The sequence below is a fragment of the Sceloporus occidentalis genome, unplaced genomic scaffold (genome assembly GCF_023333645.1).
Source record: "Sceloporus occidentalis isolate IW3139 unplaced genomic scaffold, rSceOcc1.0.p SCAF_334, whole genome shotgun sequence".
Lineage (NCBI taxonomy): Eukaryota > Metazoa > Chordata > Lepidosauria > Squamata > Phrynosomatidae > Sceloporus > Sceloporus occidentalis.
In genome coordinates this window covers 684-21,066 of record NW_028317314.1, presented here as the reverse complement: position 1 = coordinate 21,066, position 20,383 = coordinate 684, and the positions used below count along the sequence as shown (strand labels likewise).

Sequence of the window (20,383 nt, the reverse complement as noted above, 5' to 3'; positions counted from 1 at the left end):
CAAAGTTTTTTTAATTTTGCTTTTAACCTTCCTATCCTACTGGAGGCATGCAGAAGGAAGGGCATGGGAGGAGGACCATGCCTCCCATAAGGTATTTCTTTTATAAGTTTTAACCCTTCTATACTCCTATGTAAAGGATGGGGTGAGAAGGGATATACTTGGATGTATATAGGGAAGTTGTTTTGAGAGTGTACCATATGCCTTGTGGTAAGCCTCAATTAGCTATTATCAACTAACTTCTCACCATGTGGATTCACATACATACAATTTTCATTAAAAATTGTTCTTCTTTCTTCCTCCTCTTCTCCCCGGTATCAGCTCTGTTAACCAGGCCTCCCAGCGCACTTCGGCACTTTTGCGGAGATACTCCAAGAGGCCAGAATATTGGAGGTAGATTTGTGGAGTATTCCTGCACCTCTATTTCACAGCAAACCCGTCTGCAATATTCTGCCGTTTCGCAAAAGTTCCTGGATAATGGAGCTGATACCAGGGAGAAGTGGATGAAGAAAGAAGACAGAAAAAAATGAAGAGGCAAGAGAAGATGCAGAGCTGCAGAAAAGGAGACAGGGACATGGAAGCAGTTGGCAGAAAAGGTAGGGAGACATTGAGAGCGAGCGTGTGAAAGGGAGCGTGATAGAGCATGAGAGAGTGGGTGAGAGTGTGTGTGAGAGCATGAGTGAAGATCAGTGGTAATGCATTTATAGTAGATTCTGAATGGAGAAAAACCATCCGAATGGGCAGGAAACAAAACTCGTTGTTCGAAGATTAATAGACCAAAAATTAAACAAAAACTTTGTCTGAATCATTTTTGATAGATTTGCACAAGCCTACTAATTAACGTATTACTGACCTTTTCAACTTCCTTGGTCTCTAAACCTTGTTCCTGTCTGCCCTCCCTGTCTAACTCCACAGACGAGGTCCCCGCTCAGACCAAGTTAGGCTGTCTATGCTACTTGACAATATGAGACATATGCATTATACAGTACAATGAAGAAAAATTGCCGGTGTTAAAGCAAGAAGGAGGGTAAAGTATAAATCCTTGTGATTCCATATATTTTTATATATATATATATATATATTGCACCTTACTGTCTGTTTTTGCCAGTTATTTGAGCTATCCCCATTGCCAAGATGTCCTCCATGTTTGACAATGCGGTCAGGTGTACATCTTGCTCAATGTATGCAATCCTTGAGCAGCGCTTCGAGGGTGCATATTGCTGTGCGAGATGTGTGCAGGTTGCTCATTTGGAAGCACAAATCCTGAGTCTAGAGGAGCAACTGGCAACACTGAGATCTATTGACAACTTGGAGAGGAGTCTGCTGCTCACTGAGCAAGCTCTCTCGGGGGTAGAGGTGGGGGAGGATAGCGGGATGGAGGTACAGGACAGTCAGGCAGCTAGCTGGGTTACAGTTAGAAGGCGGGGTAGGGGGAAAAGCGCCAGGGAGGCTAGTCCTGATCTAGCACACCCCAACAAGTTTGCCCGGTTGGCAGATGAGGGGGATGTTAGTTCAGAGTTAGCAGTACTGCAGCAAGTCACTGCCTCTGACCACCAGAGGGGTGTCTGCTCCAGTAAGGAGGGAAGGAGGAGCGCAGGGCAGGCCAGACAGGTGCTGGTAGTGGGGGACTCAATTATTAGGGGGACAGACAGGGCGATCTGTCACAAAGACCGGGATCGCCGAACAGTGTGTTGTCTGCCTGGCGCTCGCGTTCGGCACATCGCGGATCGGGTTGACAGATTACTGGGGGGGGGGCTGGAGAAGACCCAGCAGTCATGGTGCACATTGGCACCAATGACAAAGTGAGAGGTAGGCGGAGTGTCCTTAAAAATGATTTCAGGGACTTAGGTAGCAAGCTTAAGGCAAGGACCTCCAAGGTAGTATTTTCTGAAATATTACCTGTACCACGTGCCACACCAGAGAGGCAGCGGGAGATTAGGGAGCTAAACAAGTGGCTCAGAAGCTGGTGTAGGAAGGAGGGGTTTGGGTTCATGGAGAACTGGGCCGACTTCTCTGTCGGATACAGGCTCTACGGTAGGGACGGGCTGCACCTCAATGGGGAGGGTGCAGCTGTGCTCGGGGAGAAGATGGCCAGAAGGGTGGAGGAGTGTTTAAACTAGGTAAAGGGGGGGAGGGAAACTACAATATAGAAGGGGAAGATGGTGTAGATAGAAAGCTGGGGCTTATAAATGTACCTGGGGGTGGAGCGGAGGGAGGGGTTAGAATAGTCAATAAGGATAGGCTTCATAGGGAAAAAAACCATACACCTCTAAATTGTATGCTTACTAATGCCAGAAGTCTGACCAATAAAACTGACGAACTGGAGTTAATAATGTCTGAAGAAAACTATGACATAGTGGGTATAACAGAGACATGGTTGGATGATAGCTATGACTGGGCAGTTAACATACAGGGGTATAGTCTATTCAGGAAGGATCGAAAAAACGAAAAGGGGGAGGAGTTTGCCTTTATGTAAAGTCCAGCCTAAAGGCCACACTGCGGGAGAATATATGTGAGGGAAATGATAATGTGGAGTCATTATGGGTAGAAATATATGGAAAGAAAAATAATAAAATACTGATCGGGGTTTGCTATAAGCCACCAAATATAATGGAAGCAGCAGAAGATCAATTATTAAAGCAAATAAACAAGGCAGCAAATCACAATGAGGTGGTTATTATGGGGGACTTTAACTATCCCGACATAAACTGGGAAACAGAGACCTGTGAATCTCATAAAGGAAACCGGTTTCTGACTATAAGTAAGGATAATTATCTGTCCCAAATGGTACAGGACCCGACCAGAGGGGGCGCCCTACTGGACTTAATATTGACCAACAGACCTGACAGAGTAACTAATGTGCAGGTCAGGGGGCATCTAGGAAATAGTGATCACAATATGATACATTATAACTTGTCCTTCAATATGGGAACTCTTAGAGGAGCCACAAGAACCATGAACTTTAGGAAGGCAAAGTTTGATCAACTAAGAGAAGCCCTTAACACTGTAAATTGGGAAAATGTCCTCAAAAACAAGAGTACAGATGCTCAATGGGAGATTTTTAAGGATATCTTAAATTCTCAATGTGAAAGGTACATACCGTATGGGAATAAAAGAGTCAGGAACAAGAGAAAACCAATGTGGATAAATAAAAATGTAAAGGGGGTAATAAATGGCAAAAAAAAGGCATTTAAGCTACTAAAACAGGAAGGCAGTGAGGAAGCACTAAAAAGCTATCGGGAAAAAAATAAAATATGTAAAAATCAGATAAAAGCAGCAAAAGTGGAGACAGAAAGACTCATTGCCAAAGAGAGTAAGACAAACCCCAAAATGTTCTTTAACTATATAAATAGTAAAAAGGTTAAAAATGAAAGCGTTGGCCCCTTAAAAAGTAATGAGGGAGAAGTTATAGACGGGGATCAGGAAAAAGCTAATCTATTAAATATATTCTTCTCTGCTGTATTCACAGAGGAAAATGAAATGCCAGGTAATATACAGCAGGATGAGATAACTGCCCCAGTACATGTCGCCTGTCTAACCCAGGAAGAAGTGCAGTGCCGCCTAAAAAAAATCAAAATAGACAAATCACCAGGTCCAGATGGCATTCACCCGCGCGTTCTAAGGGAGTTAAGTAATGTAATAGACAGACCCCTATTTCTAATATTCAAGGACTCTATAGTGACAGGGTCTGTTCCCCAGGACTGGCGCATAGCAAATGTTGTGCCAATATTCAAAAAGGGGACAAAAAGTGACCCGGGGAATTATAGGCCTGTTAATTTAACTTCTGTTGTGTGTAAACTGTTTGAGGGTTTCCTAAGAGATGCTATTTTGGAGTATCTCAATGAAAATAAGTGTATGACTCCATATCAGCATGGGTTTACAAGGGATCGGTCCTGTCAAACTAACCTGATCAGCTTTTATGAGGAGGTGAGCTCAAGACTGGATCGGGGTGAATCGCTGGATGTCGTATATCTTGATTTTTCCAAAGCATTTGATACGGTGCCACATAAAAGGCTGGTACATAAAATGAGAATGCTTGGGCTGGGGGAGAATGTGTGTATGTGGGTAAGTAACTGGCTCAGTGATAGGAAACAGAGGGTGGTTATTAATGGTACATACTCTGAGTGGGTTACTGTTGCTAGTGGGGTACCACAGGGGTCAGTTTTGGGTCCTATTCTTTTTAATATATTTATTAATGACCTTGTAGAGGGATTGTATAGTAAAGTATCAATCTTTGCAGACGATACTAAGCTCTGTAACGTGGTTAACACAATAGAGGACAGTGCACGATTACAAATGGATCTGCATAGGTTGGAGGCTTGGGCTGGGATGTGGCAGATGAGGTTCAACACAGATAAATGTAAGGTTATGCACATGGGGAAGAAAAATCCAGGCTGGGAATATGTATTAAATGGGAAAACACTGGGGACGACTGACATGGAAAAGGACTTAGGAGTTTTAGTTAACAGTAAATTTACCTGTAGCAACCAGTGTCAGGCAGCTGCTGCTAAGGCAAATAAAATCATGGGGTGCATCAAAAGGGGCATAGATGCCCACGACAAGGAAATAATTCTACCACTGTACAAGTCACTAGTCAGACCACACATGGAATACTGTGTACAGTACTGGGCACCAGTGTACAAGAAAGATATAGTGGAGCTGGAGAGGGTTCAAAGACGGGCAACCAGAGTAATAAGGGGAATGGGAGGACTACAGTACCCAGAAAGATTATCAGAATTAGGGTTATTTAGTTTGGAAAAAAGACGGCTTAGGGGGGATTTAATAACTATGTATAAATATATAAGGGGACAGTACAGAGATCACTCCCAGGACCTATTTATACCCAGGACTGTATCTATAACAAGGGGACATCCTCTACGGTTGGAGGAAAGAAGGTTTCTACACCAGCACAGACGGGGGTTCTTTACAGTAAGAGCGGTGAGATTATGGAACTCTCTGCCAGAGGAAGTGGTTATGGCAAACTCAATAAAAGAGTTCAAAAGGAGCCTGGACGTGTTTCTTGAAAGCAATAATATTACAAGTTATGGATATTAGATTAATAGGGACAGAACGTTGATCCAGGGATTTATTCTGATTGCCATATTTGGAGTCGGGAAGGAATTTTCCCCCTGGTATGGGGCAATTGGCATCTGCTTCATAAGGGTTTTTTTGCCTTCCTCTGGATCAACACAGTAGGGACACAATATGTATATAGGTTGAACTTGATGGACTTTGGTCTTTTTTCAACCTTATGAACTATGTTACTATGTTACTATATTAAAAGGAATTTATATACCAAATAAGCAATCTATAAACTCAAAATTATTGTGACTTACTCTAGATAGGAAAAGCTCCAATATTTGTTTATCGTTTTTTACACAGATCACCAAATTAAAACATTTTAAGTACAGTTGAAAAGGCTTATATTGTTTGATATAAACTGTCGAGTAGTTATTATTATTAATTGTTACTGTCCATTGCTGAAATAATGCTTTCACAGAATGTCATCACTGGAAATATTGTAAAACCCTACATACACAATAATTTGTGTGGATTTTGAAATAGCTCTTACCACAGGTTTTGCTGTGTTCATCGGAACCATCCGGGCAATCAGCCACTCCATCACAAAACAGGTCCTCTTGTATGCAAGTCACAAAATCTGCACAAATCTTCTGAAAGGCTTCACACTGCACTGCAGCTAAGAGATATTTAACACTAATGTTACTGTAAAGAACACTTTGGGGAAAAGCATTTCACGTTAGCATCCACTTCACGAGACAATTCATTTTGAGTGATAATATCTTCATTGGCTTAGCTTGAAACCTACTTGGAAGAGTCTTAAATATTGCTTGCTTACTACAATCATTACAGAGCAAAAGCTCAATCATTAAACCCTGCTTTAGTAAGGGTATAGAGTTTCTTAAAATCTTGAGCTTTTGTCACATTTTTACCATATTCTTGTTTGACTGTTTTATATGTATTGTTTTACACATAAGGCTTTTCTTTTATATGTATAATCCAATAACCCTTGAGTCACATTATACAATTTATTTTACAAATGTTGAAAAATGAAAAATAATCCATGAGAATGTCACACTTTTGCGATGCTGGTTTTTTTAATTTAAATGTGTGGTTTTATTATGTAGGTATGGAGCACCTGCCATGGCAAAATGTCTCATACAATAGCATCAAACATTTTTTTTCTGCATGCCCGTTAGCTGATATAAGTAAAATCACTACTGATGTAGCAGGCAGCCATATTAGGCTATCTGGTCCATGCACTGTTCACATTTTTAGAATATAGAGAAGCTGCTGATCAGTCACTGACTTTTTATCTGTTCTGCAACCTGAGCCTCCATGTTTAGTGTAAATGTGAAGTTTCCAAACCTACAGATGAGGTTTGGGACCAACTACGTAATGTCTACATATTTAGAATCCAATGTATCATCAGGGCTTACCTCTGTACAAAGAGTGCTAGACTAGTTCAATCAAGAAGAATCACTTAAATAGCTTGCGGTATGGTTAGAGTCTCATGTTAAGATTTCTTTTGTATAATCAGTATTATAGACTATTTAGACTAAATAGTCTAAATCATGAAAATCAAGGTACTGTTAACTCATCCCTCAGCGATTAGTTTTTGAAGATGTGAAAAGTTTCTAGCAGAATCTCAAAATAGACATACAGTGAAGTCGTAAATTAAAAAGATAATTTCAGTGATATTTTTAAATAGTTGGTACTTGTAAGAAGTAAATGCACCTGGTTACTATGGTGACTCCTGCAAATTTAGAACTTTATCTCCTTGTAGCTTTTTTAATCCATTGAGGTTCAAATGAAAGTACAAATACTCTTGAGAAGTCATTTTTTTTGTCTGCCAAACCAGCTTCTATTCAGATATAGTAAGTACCAATGTAGTAGATTTATGTGACAGCAATTCTCATTAACATAGTTATCCATGCATTTTTTAATTAATAGACATAATTAGAAGCGGCGTGACAAGGTAAAGGTTATATGTATAATCAATACGTTTATAAAACCTTAAATTTAGTTTGTAAATTGTGTTGTCATACTCAGGTTGCTTCTTTATTCGATATCACATTTAATACTGGATGAAACTATTTCATAATGCAGGAATCTCGCTATACACTAGAGACAGAGTTTTATATTTTGACCTATGGGTGAAACAGTGCTGTCTCTTATAATAATGGGGTACTGGGTGGGTTTCCCCATATCTGTGAGATAGTGGTAGCCTGATGTCAAGCTCTAGGACTTTACATTATATTCTACTGCCCTATAGCTGGGACCCTAATGGGTTTCAGTGGGAGTCTCTGGTTGAAACACTGGGTTCTATATTAGTTTATTGAGTCTCTTTTATTTGTTTATGTTCACTCCATGCCCAGGTTATGCCTACTCCTTGCCCACATTCCAAACCTTCAAAGCCTAACTGGGATGAACCCTGCTCCAAAACACTTCTAGCCATGCCCACTCATTCACATACTTATAGTAGGTATGGAGGGTGAGCAGAAGAAGGAAGGTTCCACACTAGTATCAGTGCTTATATAGCATACATGTACAGTAATTGACTGCTGCTTTTCCAATTAATTTCAATGAGAGCCCAGCTCCTATTGACTTTATTGAGGGTGATGCTAACTATGAGCAAGAAGTGTACTGACCAGGGGTAGGCACCAACACTGGTGGACATTCACTGAGGTCTGAGGTGGACAGCTTAGTGACCACAAACTTTGCCAAGGACATTGGTGGCCTTGTACGGACACTTTGCCTATCCCTGGTACTGAAAAAAATTACCCCTGCTTTCAGTAGAAGCAGCTCAGTGTGGGGGGATAAAATGAGACTGACTTTAGTTACTAAAGAGTGTCTGTATGGATGTGCATGAAGTAAAAAGCACTCAATGCAAAATGTGCTCCAATATGGTATCACCGTAGAGCGATTTAACAGAGTACAGAAGGGAATTGTATTTCAAAGGAAGTGACGTGTTAGAACAAGTTATATTCTAAAACTAGAGAGTCAGACATTTAAATATAAGGTAAATATAATGTTCCTTAAACAGCCTCCCAGGAAAGTGGTAGGGGCTAATAAAGTGAGGGAATTTAAACATGCATGGGATAAGGATATAGCTATCTTGAACCTAAGACAATACCAAGGTCTGAGTCTCGACAACAAAAAATGGGCAAAATGGTTCTTAAATGCTGTCAAATTATATGTTTCAATCTAAAACATTTTTACTAAAATTGCGGAAAATGAAATATGGAAAAATGACAGCGCAACTGTAAGTACAATGCAGATATAGTTTGTCTGTAAAACCAGGTATTACTCATGAAGATTTATACTACATATATAAAAGTCATGCGCCAAAACAAACAACAACAAAAACAAGGTTTTTCTATCAATAAATAACATAATACTACCAACTATTCATATTATTCCTACATTAATTTATAGCACTATACAGGGTTATTTTATAGAAGATGTTATGAAATTGTAACTTTAATTTATGTTCTATTCCCTACATGAAGAAAAGGTAATACTTCTGCTGCGAGTAAAAATTAATTTGTGTTTAGTTAGTCTCATACCATATTTTTATGCATGATAGTTTTATTAAATATATTTTTATAATTATTTTCAGAATTGTATTTTCATTTTTTTTTTTTATAGTTTCTGTGAGGGTTTTTGAAAAATGTGCTAATTTCCATGAAATATTATTAAGCTGAAGCGCTATTCGAACATAATTATTTTGTTTATTTTTTCTGACGTGGATGTAAGCAATCTTTGTTAATTACGTGCCCGTTTAATCCCACTGTGCAAAATTTTTTTATTCATATTTTCTATTTATGGTTAAATGGCACAATATAGCTGATTATTACATATAAAATCCCATGGAACCACACTGAAAATTTTAATCCTTCCAGGGCTCTGATTAACCCACGGTGAATTTGAATGCCCGCTAATTATGATTTTCAGGAGGTCAATTTTCATGTTAGGTTATTGTGTTGCATGGAGAAAAATATTTAACCGTACATACATACAAAACTGGGCAAGCTATATCTTATTAATTTTAATTTGACTTTCCCACTATATACCTAGGTATATAAAATCAAACCTCAGCTTACTTAACTCGGAATACATTTTCTTCATTTACCTTCAACGTATGATTATGTTAGGCATTTTAGAAATTATTATAATACTATTTATCTTCATTTGTGTTGGATGTTTGGTTTGTAGACTGTACCAAATCTGTTAGAAGAAACACATTATTATGTTATAAAAACATTGGAACTTATGTCAGGTTCTTTATAATTTAATTATGTTGTCCATGGGGATTCAAGGAAAACTCTATAGCGCTTGGTGAAAATATTTGGGAGGGGGATTTTCACAAGTGATGGATTAAATCATACACAAAATGTAAAAATGTTTGTGATACATTAAGTGCACCGGCTTTCATAAGAATTGACTCTTGGGATCATGAACACTTATTCAATTCCATGTCTTAGAATGCTGGTCTACTAAGTGTGCTGCAAGCATCTTTGGACAATCTTCTCTAAGACCACTATGACATTATTCTTCTTTTATATTCAAAAAGAACATAATTTTAAGCAAATCACAATTATGTTGATCATAAAGTCTTCATCACTGCCTTGCTATCAGCTGTTACGGCTTGTCTATCACCTCACAGCATTTGTATATTTATGGGCTTCAAAAACCTTTTGATTTTCCCTGTAAGTTGGCCTCATTGCCAGTTTTGGGGTGCACAGATAGATTAGTATGTAAAACAGCATATCGTCATCCATTGCTAATGCTATACAATGGTGGCTTCCAACTCCAAGCCTCAAATGACCCAAACAGGTCACAATAGTTATATATGAGTGCAGACACCCATTAAAATGGCTGTTAATTCATTGAATTGCTTGTTTTCAAGCAAGGTGACACATATTTCTTGGCATGTCTGTGATTTGATGTTGAAAACAACAGCCAAATACATGTTCTGCTTATATTCTGGGTTATGTCTACATTTCTCAATACATTTCTATAAATACATTTCCCACACAGTTCATGTGCACAGTTCAATGAAAATGTATATGCAAAACACGATTAACCTGCAGTTGTGCTGGGTCTTGATGTTGTAGCTGGAAGAACATCTGTCAGAACAAGAACATATAAAATAAATAAAATAACTATGTGCATGAAAGAATTTTTTTTCATAGTAATGTTTCTGGGTAAGAACATAAATCAATGTAATGCTGATGATACCTACAGTTATTGTGGTCATACTAATGACATAATTAGGTAAGAAAACACCCATGAAACAATCATTATTTGTACACAACATATAGTAGAATTATCTTGGTGGTATGCAATTGTATCCTGCATTTGTTATGCTGTGCATAGAGTGTTGCTTACTAAGTGTGCATTGCAGTAGACAATCCATATGTATTAAAATAAACTATCACACCCTTTATTGATGTGCAAATATCTACAAAAGGCTTTTTTGAAATAAATGAAAATGGAGAAGGTTGAGAGATTACAATAATAATGATTATGTTTACCTGTTATTATTACGCTGTTTGTATCAATTACAAATGTCTTTGTGAGCTCAGAATGGTTTCCCTCAATCCCAAGAACAAGTTCACTCTGGATATCTTCAGTGGGTATCCCTTGTGTAAAATGCAGAATGAAAACAACAACAACACTGCCATTCCTACACAGATAAAAAATAAAAATGTAGAACAAGTTAAAAGGCATAATGCTTTCCAAAAGTAACTATTATAAGGTACCTATCAAAATGTCTACAGCTGTTTACTATGTCATTGCAAACTTTTGCAAGTACATCTAACAATTTGAAGCTGGCCTTCGGACAATAAATGATGCACCTATGTCTGCCTGCTGGTCCGTTATGCTCAGGGGCGTACCTAGATTATATGGCACCTGGGGCTGATCCTGTATGTGCCCCCCCTCCACACTTTAAAACTGCATAACTTCTATCATTATATACTGAGCTAGACATTACAGTGGAACAGCATAACTACTATTACTATACACTGAGCCAGACATTGACGATGGTACAGCATAACTGCTATCATTATATACTGAGACTAGGATGACCACATCAGCCATGTTTTCCAGGACACATAACATTTTTACATATTGCTGACCAGACCAGATAAAGTGCTGCCCTGCAGTATGGATGATGCATAACTGATTAATTGGTTCCTTTCCATGAGTCTATATATCCCACATAATGCAGGCAGCACTTTACCTGTGCTAGTCATCAATATGAAAAACGCATACATGTCCTGGAAAACATGGCCGACGTGGTCACACTAACTGAGACAGACATTGATGGTGGTATAAAGTGATAGGATGTATGCTGCAGCACTGTCAACTAGATTGTAAGCTTGCAAGAGCAGGGTCCTCTTCTTCTTTTGTGTCGGTTTGTTATGTAATGTCTAGCTCAGTATAAAGTGATGGGAGTTATGATCTACTTTAGAGCATAACTCCCATCACTACACACTGAGCAAGGCACTGATGGTAATACAATATAAGTCCCATCACTATACATTGGCTTTTTTTTATTCTGTGTCCTTCCGGTGCGGTGGGCGCAGAAGGCTGTGGACGCGGCTTCAGTGTTGTGCGTCGGGATATCATGTCAAATCTCGACGCACAGCATCAGTTGCCGGTGAGCATAGCAAGGGAGCAGGCTCGGAGGTCTGTATTAATAGACCTCCCGCTTCCTTGATTGATTTTAAGCCGGTTACAGGGAGATCTTTGATCTCCCCAAGCGCGTCTGCACCTCCAGTGGCAGAAATTATAGTTCAGTATAGTTCACTTACTATGAACATACCGCGATAGCATGAAGTAGGACCGACGTAGGACAGTTGACATGTATGTTCTCAAACTAGAAACCATTTTAAATTCTATACTGATGGTGTGAAATCAGTCACCAAAATGCTCACTTCTGAGAAATGTATAGTTATTTTTCCTTCTTGCTTAGTTAGATTTTGTTGAGGAAAATGCAAAGTTTGTAAATCATGCAAGAAATAAGCGTACAGTGAGCTCAAACAGAAATAAAAATGTATTTTTTTATGTGTTGCTGTGAAAGATTCACATGCTGAAAATATCCTTTATATATCTTATTTACATCTATTAGTACTACTTAATACACATCAGCAGTTTGTTGGTAGAACTTGGGTTTTTGTTAGTGGCGATAATTTTTAATGAGTGATAACAATCACAATTTACATTTTTTTCATGTAAAAGGAATTCATAGTTTTTTTACACTTTAATTGCTATGCTTGTATGTTGTATGTAACTTTTATAATATACTCTCTCAGTGCCGCTTGTTAATGATTGCACATTTATGGAGAGTCTTATACCCCAGGGGGTCTTATACCTAGGGGGTCATGCAGGTGGGCTCCATTTTTTTAGGCTTCCTACACTGAAACAAAATAGAGGGGGCATCTAAAATACCACTAGCAAAGTGATGGTTATATGGTGAACAAAAATGTTTTATCCATTATGTTTATGAAAAAAACAACGTTATGGTGATCTATGTGTCAGCCCACTCTGCACTAAAGAAAGACCCTCAAACCAACAGGGCGGCTAAGTAGTTTCATATACTGCAGTCATCTTTAAACCATGGAAAAACAGAGGCCTTGCTATGGGTCACAAGAACTATTCTAACCTATTCTGTCCCCTTTAGACAGTGTAGTAAAAACCTGATGGGATGTAGGGTTACAAAAACTAATCACCCTTTAGCATCTTTGCCCATCCTATTATTTTTTAACCTGCCCAGAAGGAGGTTAAAATATCTAAATATCCCTCCGGAGGTGCATAGACACCATCCCCTGCATCTCCTTCTATCCCTGACTTGTGAGATGAGTTAGGTTAAAAAGACCCCTAACTCTAAATCGCCCTGGTATAGGGGGGGGGGGGGTGTTGTTCATGGACCTCCATAGCATATAGTTAATTTGAAGAAATATCCCAAACGTCACTTTTTGGGTATATATTAAGCAGGAACAAGTAAGCCTTAGAGTGGCATCTGAAATATCCAACCTACCCACAAGCTCCAAGTTTAGTGAATACATTTTAAATGTTTCTACTAACATAGAGTAACAATGGAGCCCAGTTCTGATTCCATTACAGAATCAAAACATTCCCTCTAAGATTATGAGATTTGTCCTTGCTACTTTTTTAATAATATTCATAAAAACTAAAGATGGCTCTAGAATGGTGGTCTTCAACTCTAAGCCTTGAGGTTCATAAACAGTGATGGAATTCAGTGTATCCTTGCCTGAAAACTAGACTTGGGCACCAGGGGGCTCTTCGTGTTCGTCTTCGTGCTCGTCTTCGGGGGGAAAAAAACCTTCGTATTCTGCGAATATTCGCCTGTTCCTGTCTTCTCTTCGGGCGAATATTCGTGGACATTCTTCGTGTTCGGTTTTTCTTCGTTTTCCCGGTTAAGGGGTAAATACGGGGTTAACGCAGCTCTGGCGCCAGGAGTTTAAATGTACGTATGAGCAACTCTATTGGTCGTCAGCAGGGGGCTCGTCTGCCATTGGTTGATGGCAGACGAGCCCCCTGTTGGCGACCAATAGGGTCGCTCGTACAGACTGTTAACTCCTGGTGCCGTAATTTACCCGGCACATCCCACTGGTCTCCCTCCCTGTTCAATTAGTTAAATGTCCGTACGAGCGACCAATAAAGTCTGCTCGTACGGACATTTAACTAATTGAACAGGGAGGGAGACCAATGGGATGTGCCGGGTAAGTTGCAGCATTGGGGTTTTAAAACCCCAATGCTGCAACTTACCCTGCAGATGCCACTGGTCTTTAACTAATTGAACAGGGAGGGAGACCAGTGGCATCTGCAGGGTAAGTTGCAGCATTGGGGTTTTAAAACCTCAATGCTGCAACTTACCCTGCACATCCCACTGGTCTCCCTCCCTGTTCAATTAGTTAGTCTGTGCCGGGTTAAATGTCCGTACGAGCGACCAATAAAGTCGCTTGTACGGACATTTAACTAACTGAACAGGGAGGGAGACCAGTGGGATGTGCCGGGTAAGTTGCAGCATTGGGGTTTCAAAACCCCAATGCTGCAACTTTCCCTCCAGATGCCACTGGAAATCCGTAGGTTCACTGTCAGGGGTTAACTTACAAAGACCGTGCGAGTGAGCCTATTGGTCACCTGCAGGGTCTTCCTCTGTAGGCGACCAATAGGCTCATTCGCACTGCCCTGTAACCCGTGAAGGCGAACCTGCAGATTTCCACTTCTGGGAACTGCTGCGATGCCGCGATGCCGCAAAGACAAGGTAAGTTAGAAGGGGGGGGGGGAGAGAATGGTAGACGAAGACGGCGACGATCACGAAGATCTTCGTGGTGTGTGTCTTCGTCTTCGCCTACGTTTTACCGCCGCCGTCTTCTCTTCGGCGTGTCTTCGGAACGAACACGAAAACGCACTCTTCGTGTTCGTTTTCATGTTCGCCCGAAGACGAATGCACAAGTCTACTGAAAACAAGGGTTGCCAAGTGGACGGAATTTTGCCAGCTTGAACGTTTTGCAAAAGGTCATGCCAGTTGCTGGTTGAATGAGAGAGCTTTAGAGAGCTGTATTTTTCTGACAGCCTTATCAGTAGAAGATGCGTAGCTGTCTCCTTACTGTCAGATATAATATAACAGGGTAGCCTTTTCGGTCGGTTCCTGTAGGTGGTTATCTTCTGATGGTGAGGTTCAATACTTCTGAGTGCGTAGGTAACCTCTCCAGTAATGGAGTGTAAAACATAGAAATGTATGTAATTAACCTTTTTCAATTCTGAAGTGTGAAATGTTTTATGTGTTATTTCTTTTGTTCTGCAGGGCAAAACTTCTATGTGCGATTTGTTAACCTCTTCTGTCCTGGAGTGCAAAACTTCTTTGTGTGTGTGTGTAGGTAACCTACAATGTGCCAAACTGCTGGACATGCACATTGCACCATGGCTTTGGTGCCGTACCATTATGCTGTGTTGGGGCCATTTTATCCTGCTTGAACTTGGCAAAATTGTTTGCGGTCTTTGAGGCCTGGAATGAAGGCCACTGCTGTAGAACATTAATATGAATAGATATGGTCTACATAGGCTTAATTAGTACTGCTAAAAATCTGTCTACATATATACGATTAAAAATAATTCCCGAGGATTGTACAAGAATGGAAGCCAAATAAGAGAAATATAAATGGAGTTAAATCTAGTCTAAATTAATTCAATTGTAATGAGAAATGAAAAAGAACATTAAATTCCCAAATACAAGCAGTTTCTAATTTAAAGGAGTGAAGCAAATTACTTATGTATGTTAAATCCTGCAGTGCTTTTGCCTACTTAGAATAAATTGTTTTTCTACAATTCTGCATTTTGAGACTTTCTTTTAGTCCATTAAGGTCTCCACAGTGTAGATTATATGCTGATGGCTTGAATCAAAATGGATGCAAAATGGTGAGTGTTTTTAACATTAAGCTAATTTTATATTTGCCCGGCACAGTACAGAGGTTTCATTTCATTTGCAAGAAATAACAATAACATCTTTTTTTTTACAGTATTTTTTGAAACATACATGCCAGCAGTTACCCACCGACTCTTCACAAATCTATGTCTCGCTGTGACTAATTTTGCCGTTTCACAATAATGGGTAAGAAACATTTTTTTTAACATCTTCCACTTTTAATTTGTTAAATCAGTTTTAGAACCTTAGTCGAGTGGAATGCCAGTGCTCGTTTATTGCATACCTTATAGTATAATGCTGAGGTTCATCTTGTGTTTGAAACAAAATAATCAAATTTAATTGAAACAATGTAGGAATTAGTACTGTGTGTCAATGCTTATTTATTTTATACTTTAATTTTACAAATCCACTCTCCAGCCATTTTAAAGCACAAAACAACCTGTGATTTGTTGATACGTTTGATTCTTTAGCATTATTAAAAGTAAAGATGATCTGGTTGATTGTAGCAATAAATATAAAATTAGACATGGGGAGAAAATAAGCAACCATGATTGCAGTTAATACGACAATTGAAGATGAACAATATTGTGCTTGCTCAATTCTCATTTTATGTAGTCTACAACCCCACCTGTGATAGCCTGGATGGTCGATGGTTTTTTTTAGGACAAAAAAATTATTATCTCGTTGCATTAGATAAAAATAGTATCAGATTTTTATAGTACTTACCTCAATTCCAAAATTTCTGCTGTCTTAAATTCACGCATTAGCTGACCTCCTAAAAATATTTCATAAATCTGTGTAAAAAAAGAATAAGGGGTGCATTGAATTTTTCCGGTTATACTATAAGTTACATTTTCATTACTAACGCCATTTAGACGTATACTTGCCAGCTGTTGCATGTCGAATGCAAGGATTTTGAAGTCTGATGAGTTCCGATTTTGCATGCTGGATGTATATGTTGCACCAGACACTATTTTAAATGATCCACTTACATTGTAGCTATCTCCAGGATCACATGTGACATAATCTAGATAAAAAAACAGAAATTCCAGATTTGTATGTTTGGTATATTTGTGGCTTAGATTTATGCAGAAGTAGAATTCAATAATATAAAACAAATATAATGCAAATTATTGAGTAAGGGGTATTACACTCTCAAAACTACCGTATTTCTAGAAGGTTGCTGGGTAAAAGGATTCTAAAATGTCTATTGTAGAAGGGGCTTTGGTTTTTAGGGGTCCTTTGAGGACACGTCTTGCTATTTTGCACAGTGAGCAGTTGGTTTGTCTTGAATGGGTTCCTCTTTAGAAAACGAAACAATTAACTAAAAGTACCTATTGGCTGTGTGTTTTATTTGACGGTGTAATTGTTTCGGAGATCGTTTAAACATTCATTCCATTAAAGTACAGAGTGTACCAGGACCAACATAAGCAAAGCAATTTTGAGTCCTATTTTCCCTTCTCCTCACTCCACCCTTTCCAAAGACTGTCTCGCCCTATCAACAGCAATCAGCAACTTAACTATATAGAAGCGAGAAGATTTCAGGATTAATAATTTTGAGATCTTTTCATGAGAAAACACAGAATATATGTCGCTATTTTTTACTACCTATAAATACAGTGACATGGGTTTAATTAGTCTTTAAAGTGGAACTATCACATCTAAGATAAAATTATAATCAAGTCTAGCACTGAAAACCATATTTAGATGTTTATCTGACAATGACCAAAGGGGTAACCATATAATTTCTTTAGGACCCAAGTTCCTCCAGTAAAGATGTCATTGGAGTGTTGGAAATCAAATCACAATTCATCTACTTTACATGTGGGTCTAAGACTATCGTCTACAGACCGATAGTTCCGCTGTAAAGATACTGTCATGATTAGGGTTACCATACCCTGGTGACTAGATATGAGGACACGATTACCACCCCGTTGCGTATGGCTGAAAACGGGTAGCTCCGAGTGCAGCGTCACTTCTGCACCTGCTGGTGTTAGCACTGAGCAGCTCAAGCCGTTAACACACTGGAGGGAGGACAAGTCCTCCAGCTCCTCCGTTCTGCGTGTTGACAGCTCGGGCTCCTCAGTGCTAATGCCAGCATGCTTCCAGGTGTCCTCAAAAGTGACGTTGCACTCGGCGGAGATGGAAGTGTGCTTGCGCACTAGACCGCCGGTGCTTGCGTCGCACCGTTACCCACGCTCCTCATCCTTCCAGTCATGCAGCTTGAGTCAAAAGCGGACATTTTGGCACATTCAAAAAACCCATCTGGACAGAATTTATTCCCCACACAAAAGAGGACACTAGTTTAAGACTAATAATATTGAAGCAAGACGGTAGCTCTCACTTAAAGCACTGTAATTAATTTGTGTATTGACAAAAACTTGTAGTATCACAGGGTTGATGTAATTTCTCTCCATGTTCCCATATTGCCATTAAATACAGAAATACCCCCATCAATTTAAATAGGGTCAACAAGGTAGGGGTATTTAAAGAGCTCTGGCTGCATTATTAAATGTTTGCCTTTCATAACTCTTTGCAAACATCGCTTCACATAATGTATGGACTCCAAATGAACTGAAGTGGAACATACTGATATGTCACATTGTGTATGTTTTTATTTGTTTTCAATCTATAAACTACAAAATCCTGTCTGACATGACCTCTCTTTTGATTTTTGCAGCCTTTAGTGCAGGGATTTTGATGTTGTTGTACAGATGTCTACTGTTCCGTAATGTTTTCATTTGTTTATTTTTTATGGACTCACAATAGAACCCCCATGGTTAAAGTTCCAACATGAGTTCTTTGTAACATGGCAGTTCTATTTTTGATAATACATTTTGAGAACTACTGAAATTTCAGCGGTTGGCTAACATGTATAGTATTGGCAGCGACTCTGAGCTAAACTATCGCTTAAACAAATATACTTTCCCTGTAAGCTACTGCGAGATCTACGGCCAAGGTCATGCAATTTATAATCTTGTCAGGAAGAGACCGATTATATTATTTGTATTATGAACAACATCATATGTAAAGTAGATTGGGATATTGGGCACAATGACATCGGCTTTAAACACGTTTTCATGTTGTATAAAACAAAAATATTTTTTTAAATAAGAATAATCCGAAAATATTCATATTTTTACCCAAATAGGTACAAACCATATTACAAAGTGAATTGCAATGGTGATGGTGGCATGCAGGTGTTATAAAAAACTTGTTCCTACAATTGATATTTGACCCAAGCCAGGCTTTATGCACAAGCGATGTCCATCTGTGTGCCAGATGCATCTTAGTATCAGTTTCCTATCAAGAAGAATTTTAGGTGGGTTCACCAAGGAGGGAATCCTGCAATGAATGGACCGCTCATCCCGGACCGACTGCTTTTATACCTGTTTGTACTGCTGGTCTTTCCCCTTTTAGTCTAAAAGTGACTTCTTATTCCTTTATTATTAAAATTCCATAGGCAGTCTTACTCATTGTGAACCGTGCAAAGATGATTCCTACTCCACACGTTTGCTGCCTCTGAGTCATTATTGGCCTGAACCTCTCTTCACCCTTCACAATGGGGATGAGGTAAGGAGGCATTTGGGTGGGAGTGGGGAAAGATGGGGAGGATACATTGCCCCTTGTAAAAAATTGTGCGGACACTCATGAAAACACTTCTCCCATCTGCAATGATCTGGCTACTGCACCTCTTACCCCAGTTTTGTCTAAAGGCTGTCTTGTACAGCGGGCAATTACTTTCAAGGGATCCATGTATAAAGTGGATATAAAGTGGTGATCATTGTTGACCTTATTTGCATGCGCCTACCCAGAATGGTTGTGGCAGCACCATGAGATTTCGGAGGGAAAAACAAGCCTTTTTTTCCCTCCGTAGATCAGTGTTTAATACTACTTCTACTACCCCTATATATATATATATATATATATATATATATATATATATATATATAATGTTTTAACTTCTTATTCTAATTGACTAAAAATAAAGCCAATGATTTTCTTAACTTTATTTATAATCTGCTAAATATATTAAGTAGTTAACTTGGAAAACATTCCATTGGTGCTTAGGTTAAAATATTGAATATATGTATTTAAATTGATTTTAAGCTATATCGGGTGTGTTTTATTTTGTACTAGAATTTCCTTCGTTTTTTTTATTTTTCAAGGGCATCTTTGTCCGTAGGAAGGGCTGCTTACGATTTTTCATTTTTCTTTTTCAGTTCACAGTTAGGTTTCAAGAAAAATATACAATGAAACCTCGCCATTGCAGCATGTGTACAACATCTAAGTACTGAAGATTCCAGAGAAATGAGAGATACATTTCTGCTTTTAAATTAGCACTAATCTAAATTGCATATGTTCATTTAAATATAAAATAGAATAGAAAAATATATTTATGAATAAAATGATAAACAAATGATGAAACAAAAACTGCTCTGCATTCAAATCCAAAGATACTTTTTGTGAATTATCTTATATTCACACAATATATATATATATATATATATATATATATATATATATATATATATATTCACACAATATATATATATTTATATATATATATATATGTACATAAACTATATAATAGAATATTACCACCCCCACCTATATTTATAACATATATGTATGCCTTCTTATATTTGCTTTTCTTACCTGCAGGTTGGTCCTTTATCATAATCCATGCGAACACAATTAATCCAATACAAATACATATAAACATAACTAAAAGGGCAATGAGCCAGATTTCTGTGTTGCTGAGGGGGATCCTCTTCTTTCCGCATTTCACTTCTTCCTTGGAATTCATTCTTTAAATATGTACCTTTTAGAAAAAAATCCTTCATATAAAGAGACTCCTTCAGGGGAATATGGTAGAGAACTAATAAAATTGTTATATATATA

At 38.5% G+C, this 20,383-nt stretch overlaps 1 protein-coding gene across 1 annotated transcript in view; it reads right to left on the bottom strand.

Moving 5' to 3' along the window:
- LOC149274387 (enteropeptidase-like) overlaps positions 1-19,009 on the bottom strand; it is a 106,778-nt gene extending 87,769 nt beyond the window's left edge. The window contains exons 1-5 of the mRNA XM_089505557.1: positions 18,952-19,009; positions 16,366-16,505; positions 16,205-16,272; positions 10,557-10,708; positions 5,570-5,695 (exon numbers count right to left, since the gene is read on the bottom strand). Of these exons, the coding sequence (XP_089361683.1) occupies positions 5,570-5,695; positions 10,557-10,708; positions 16,205-16,272; positions 16,366-16,505; positions 18,952-19,009 (544 nt within the window). The remainder of the gene's footprint in view (positions 1-5,569; positions 5,696-10,556; positions 10,709-16,204; positions 16,273-16,365; positions 16,506-18,951) is intronic.
- Between the last annotated feature and the right edge of the window lie 1,374 nt (positions 19,010-20,383).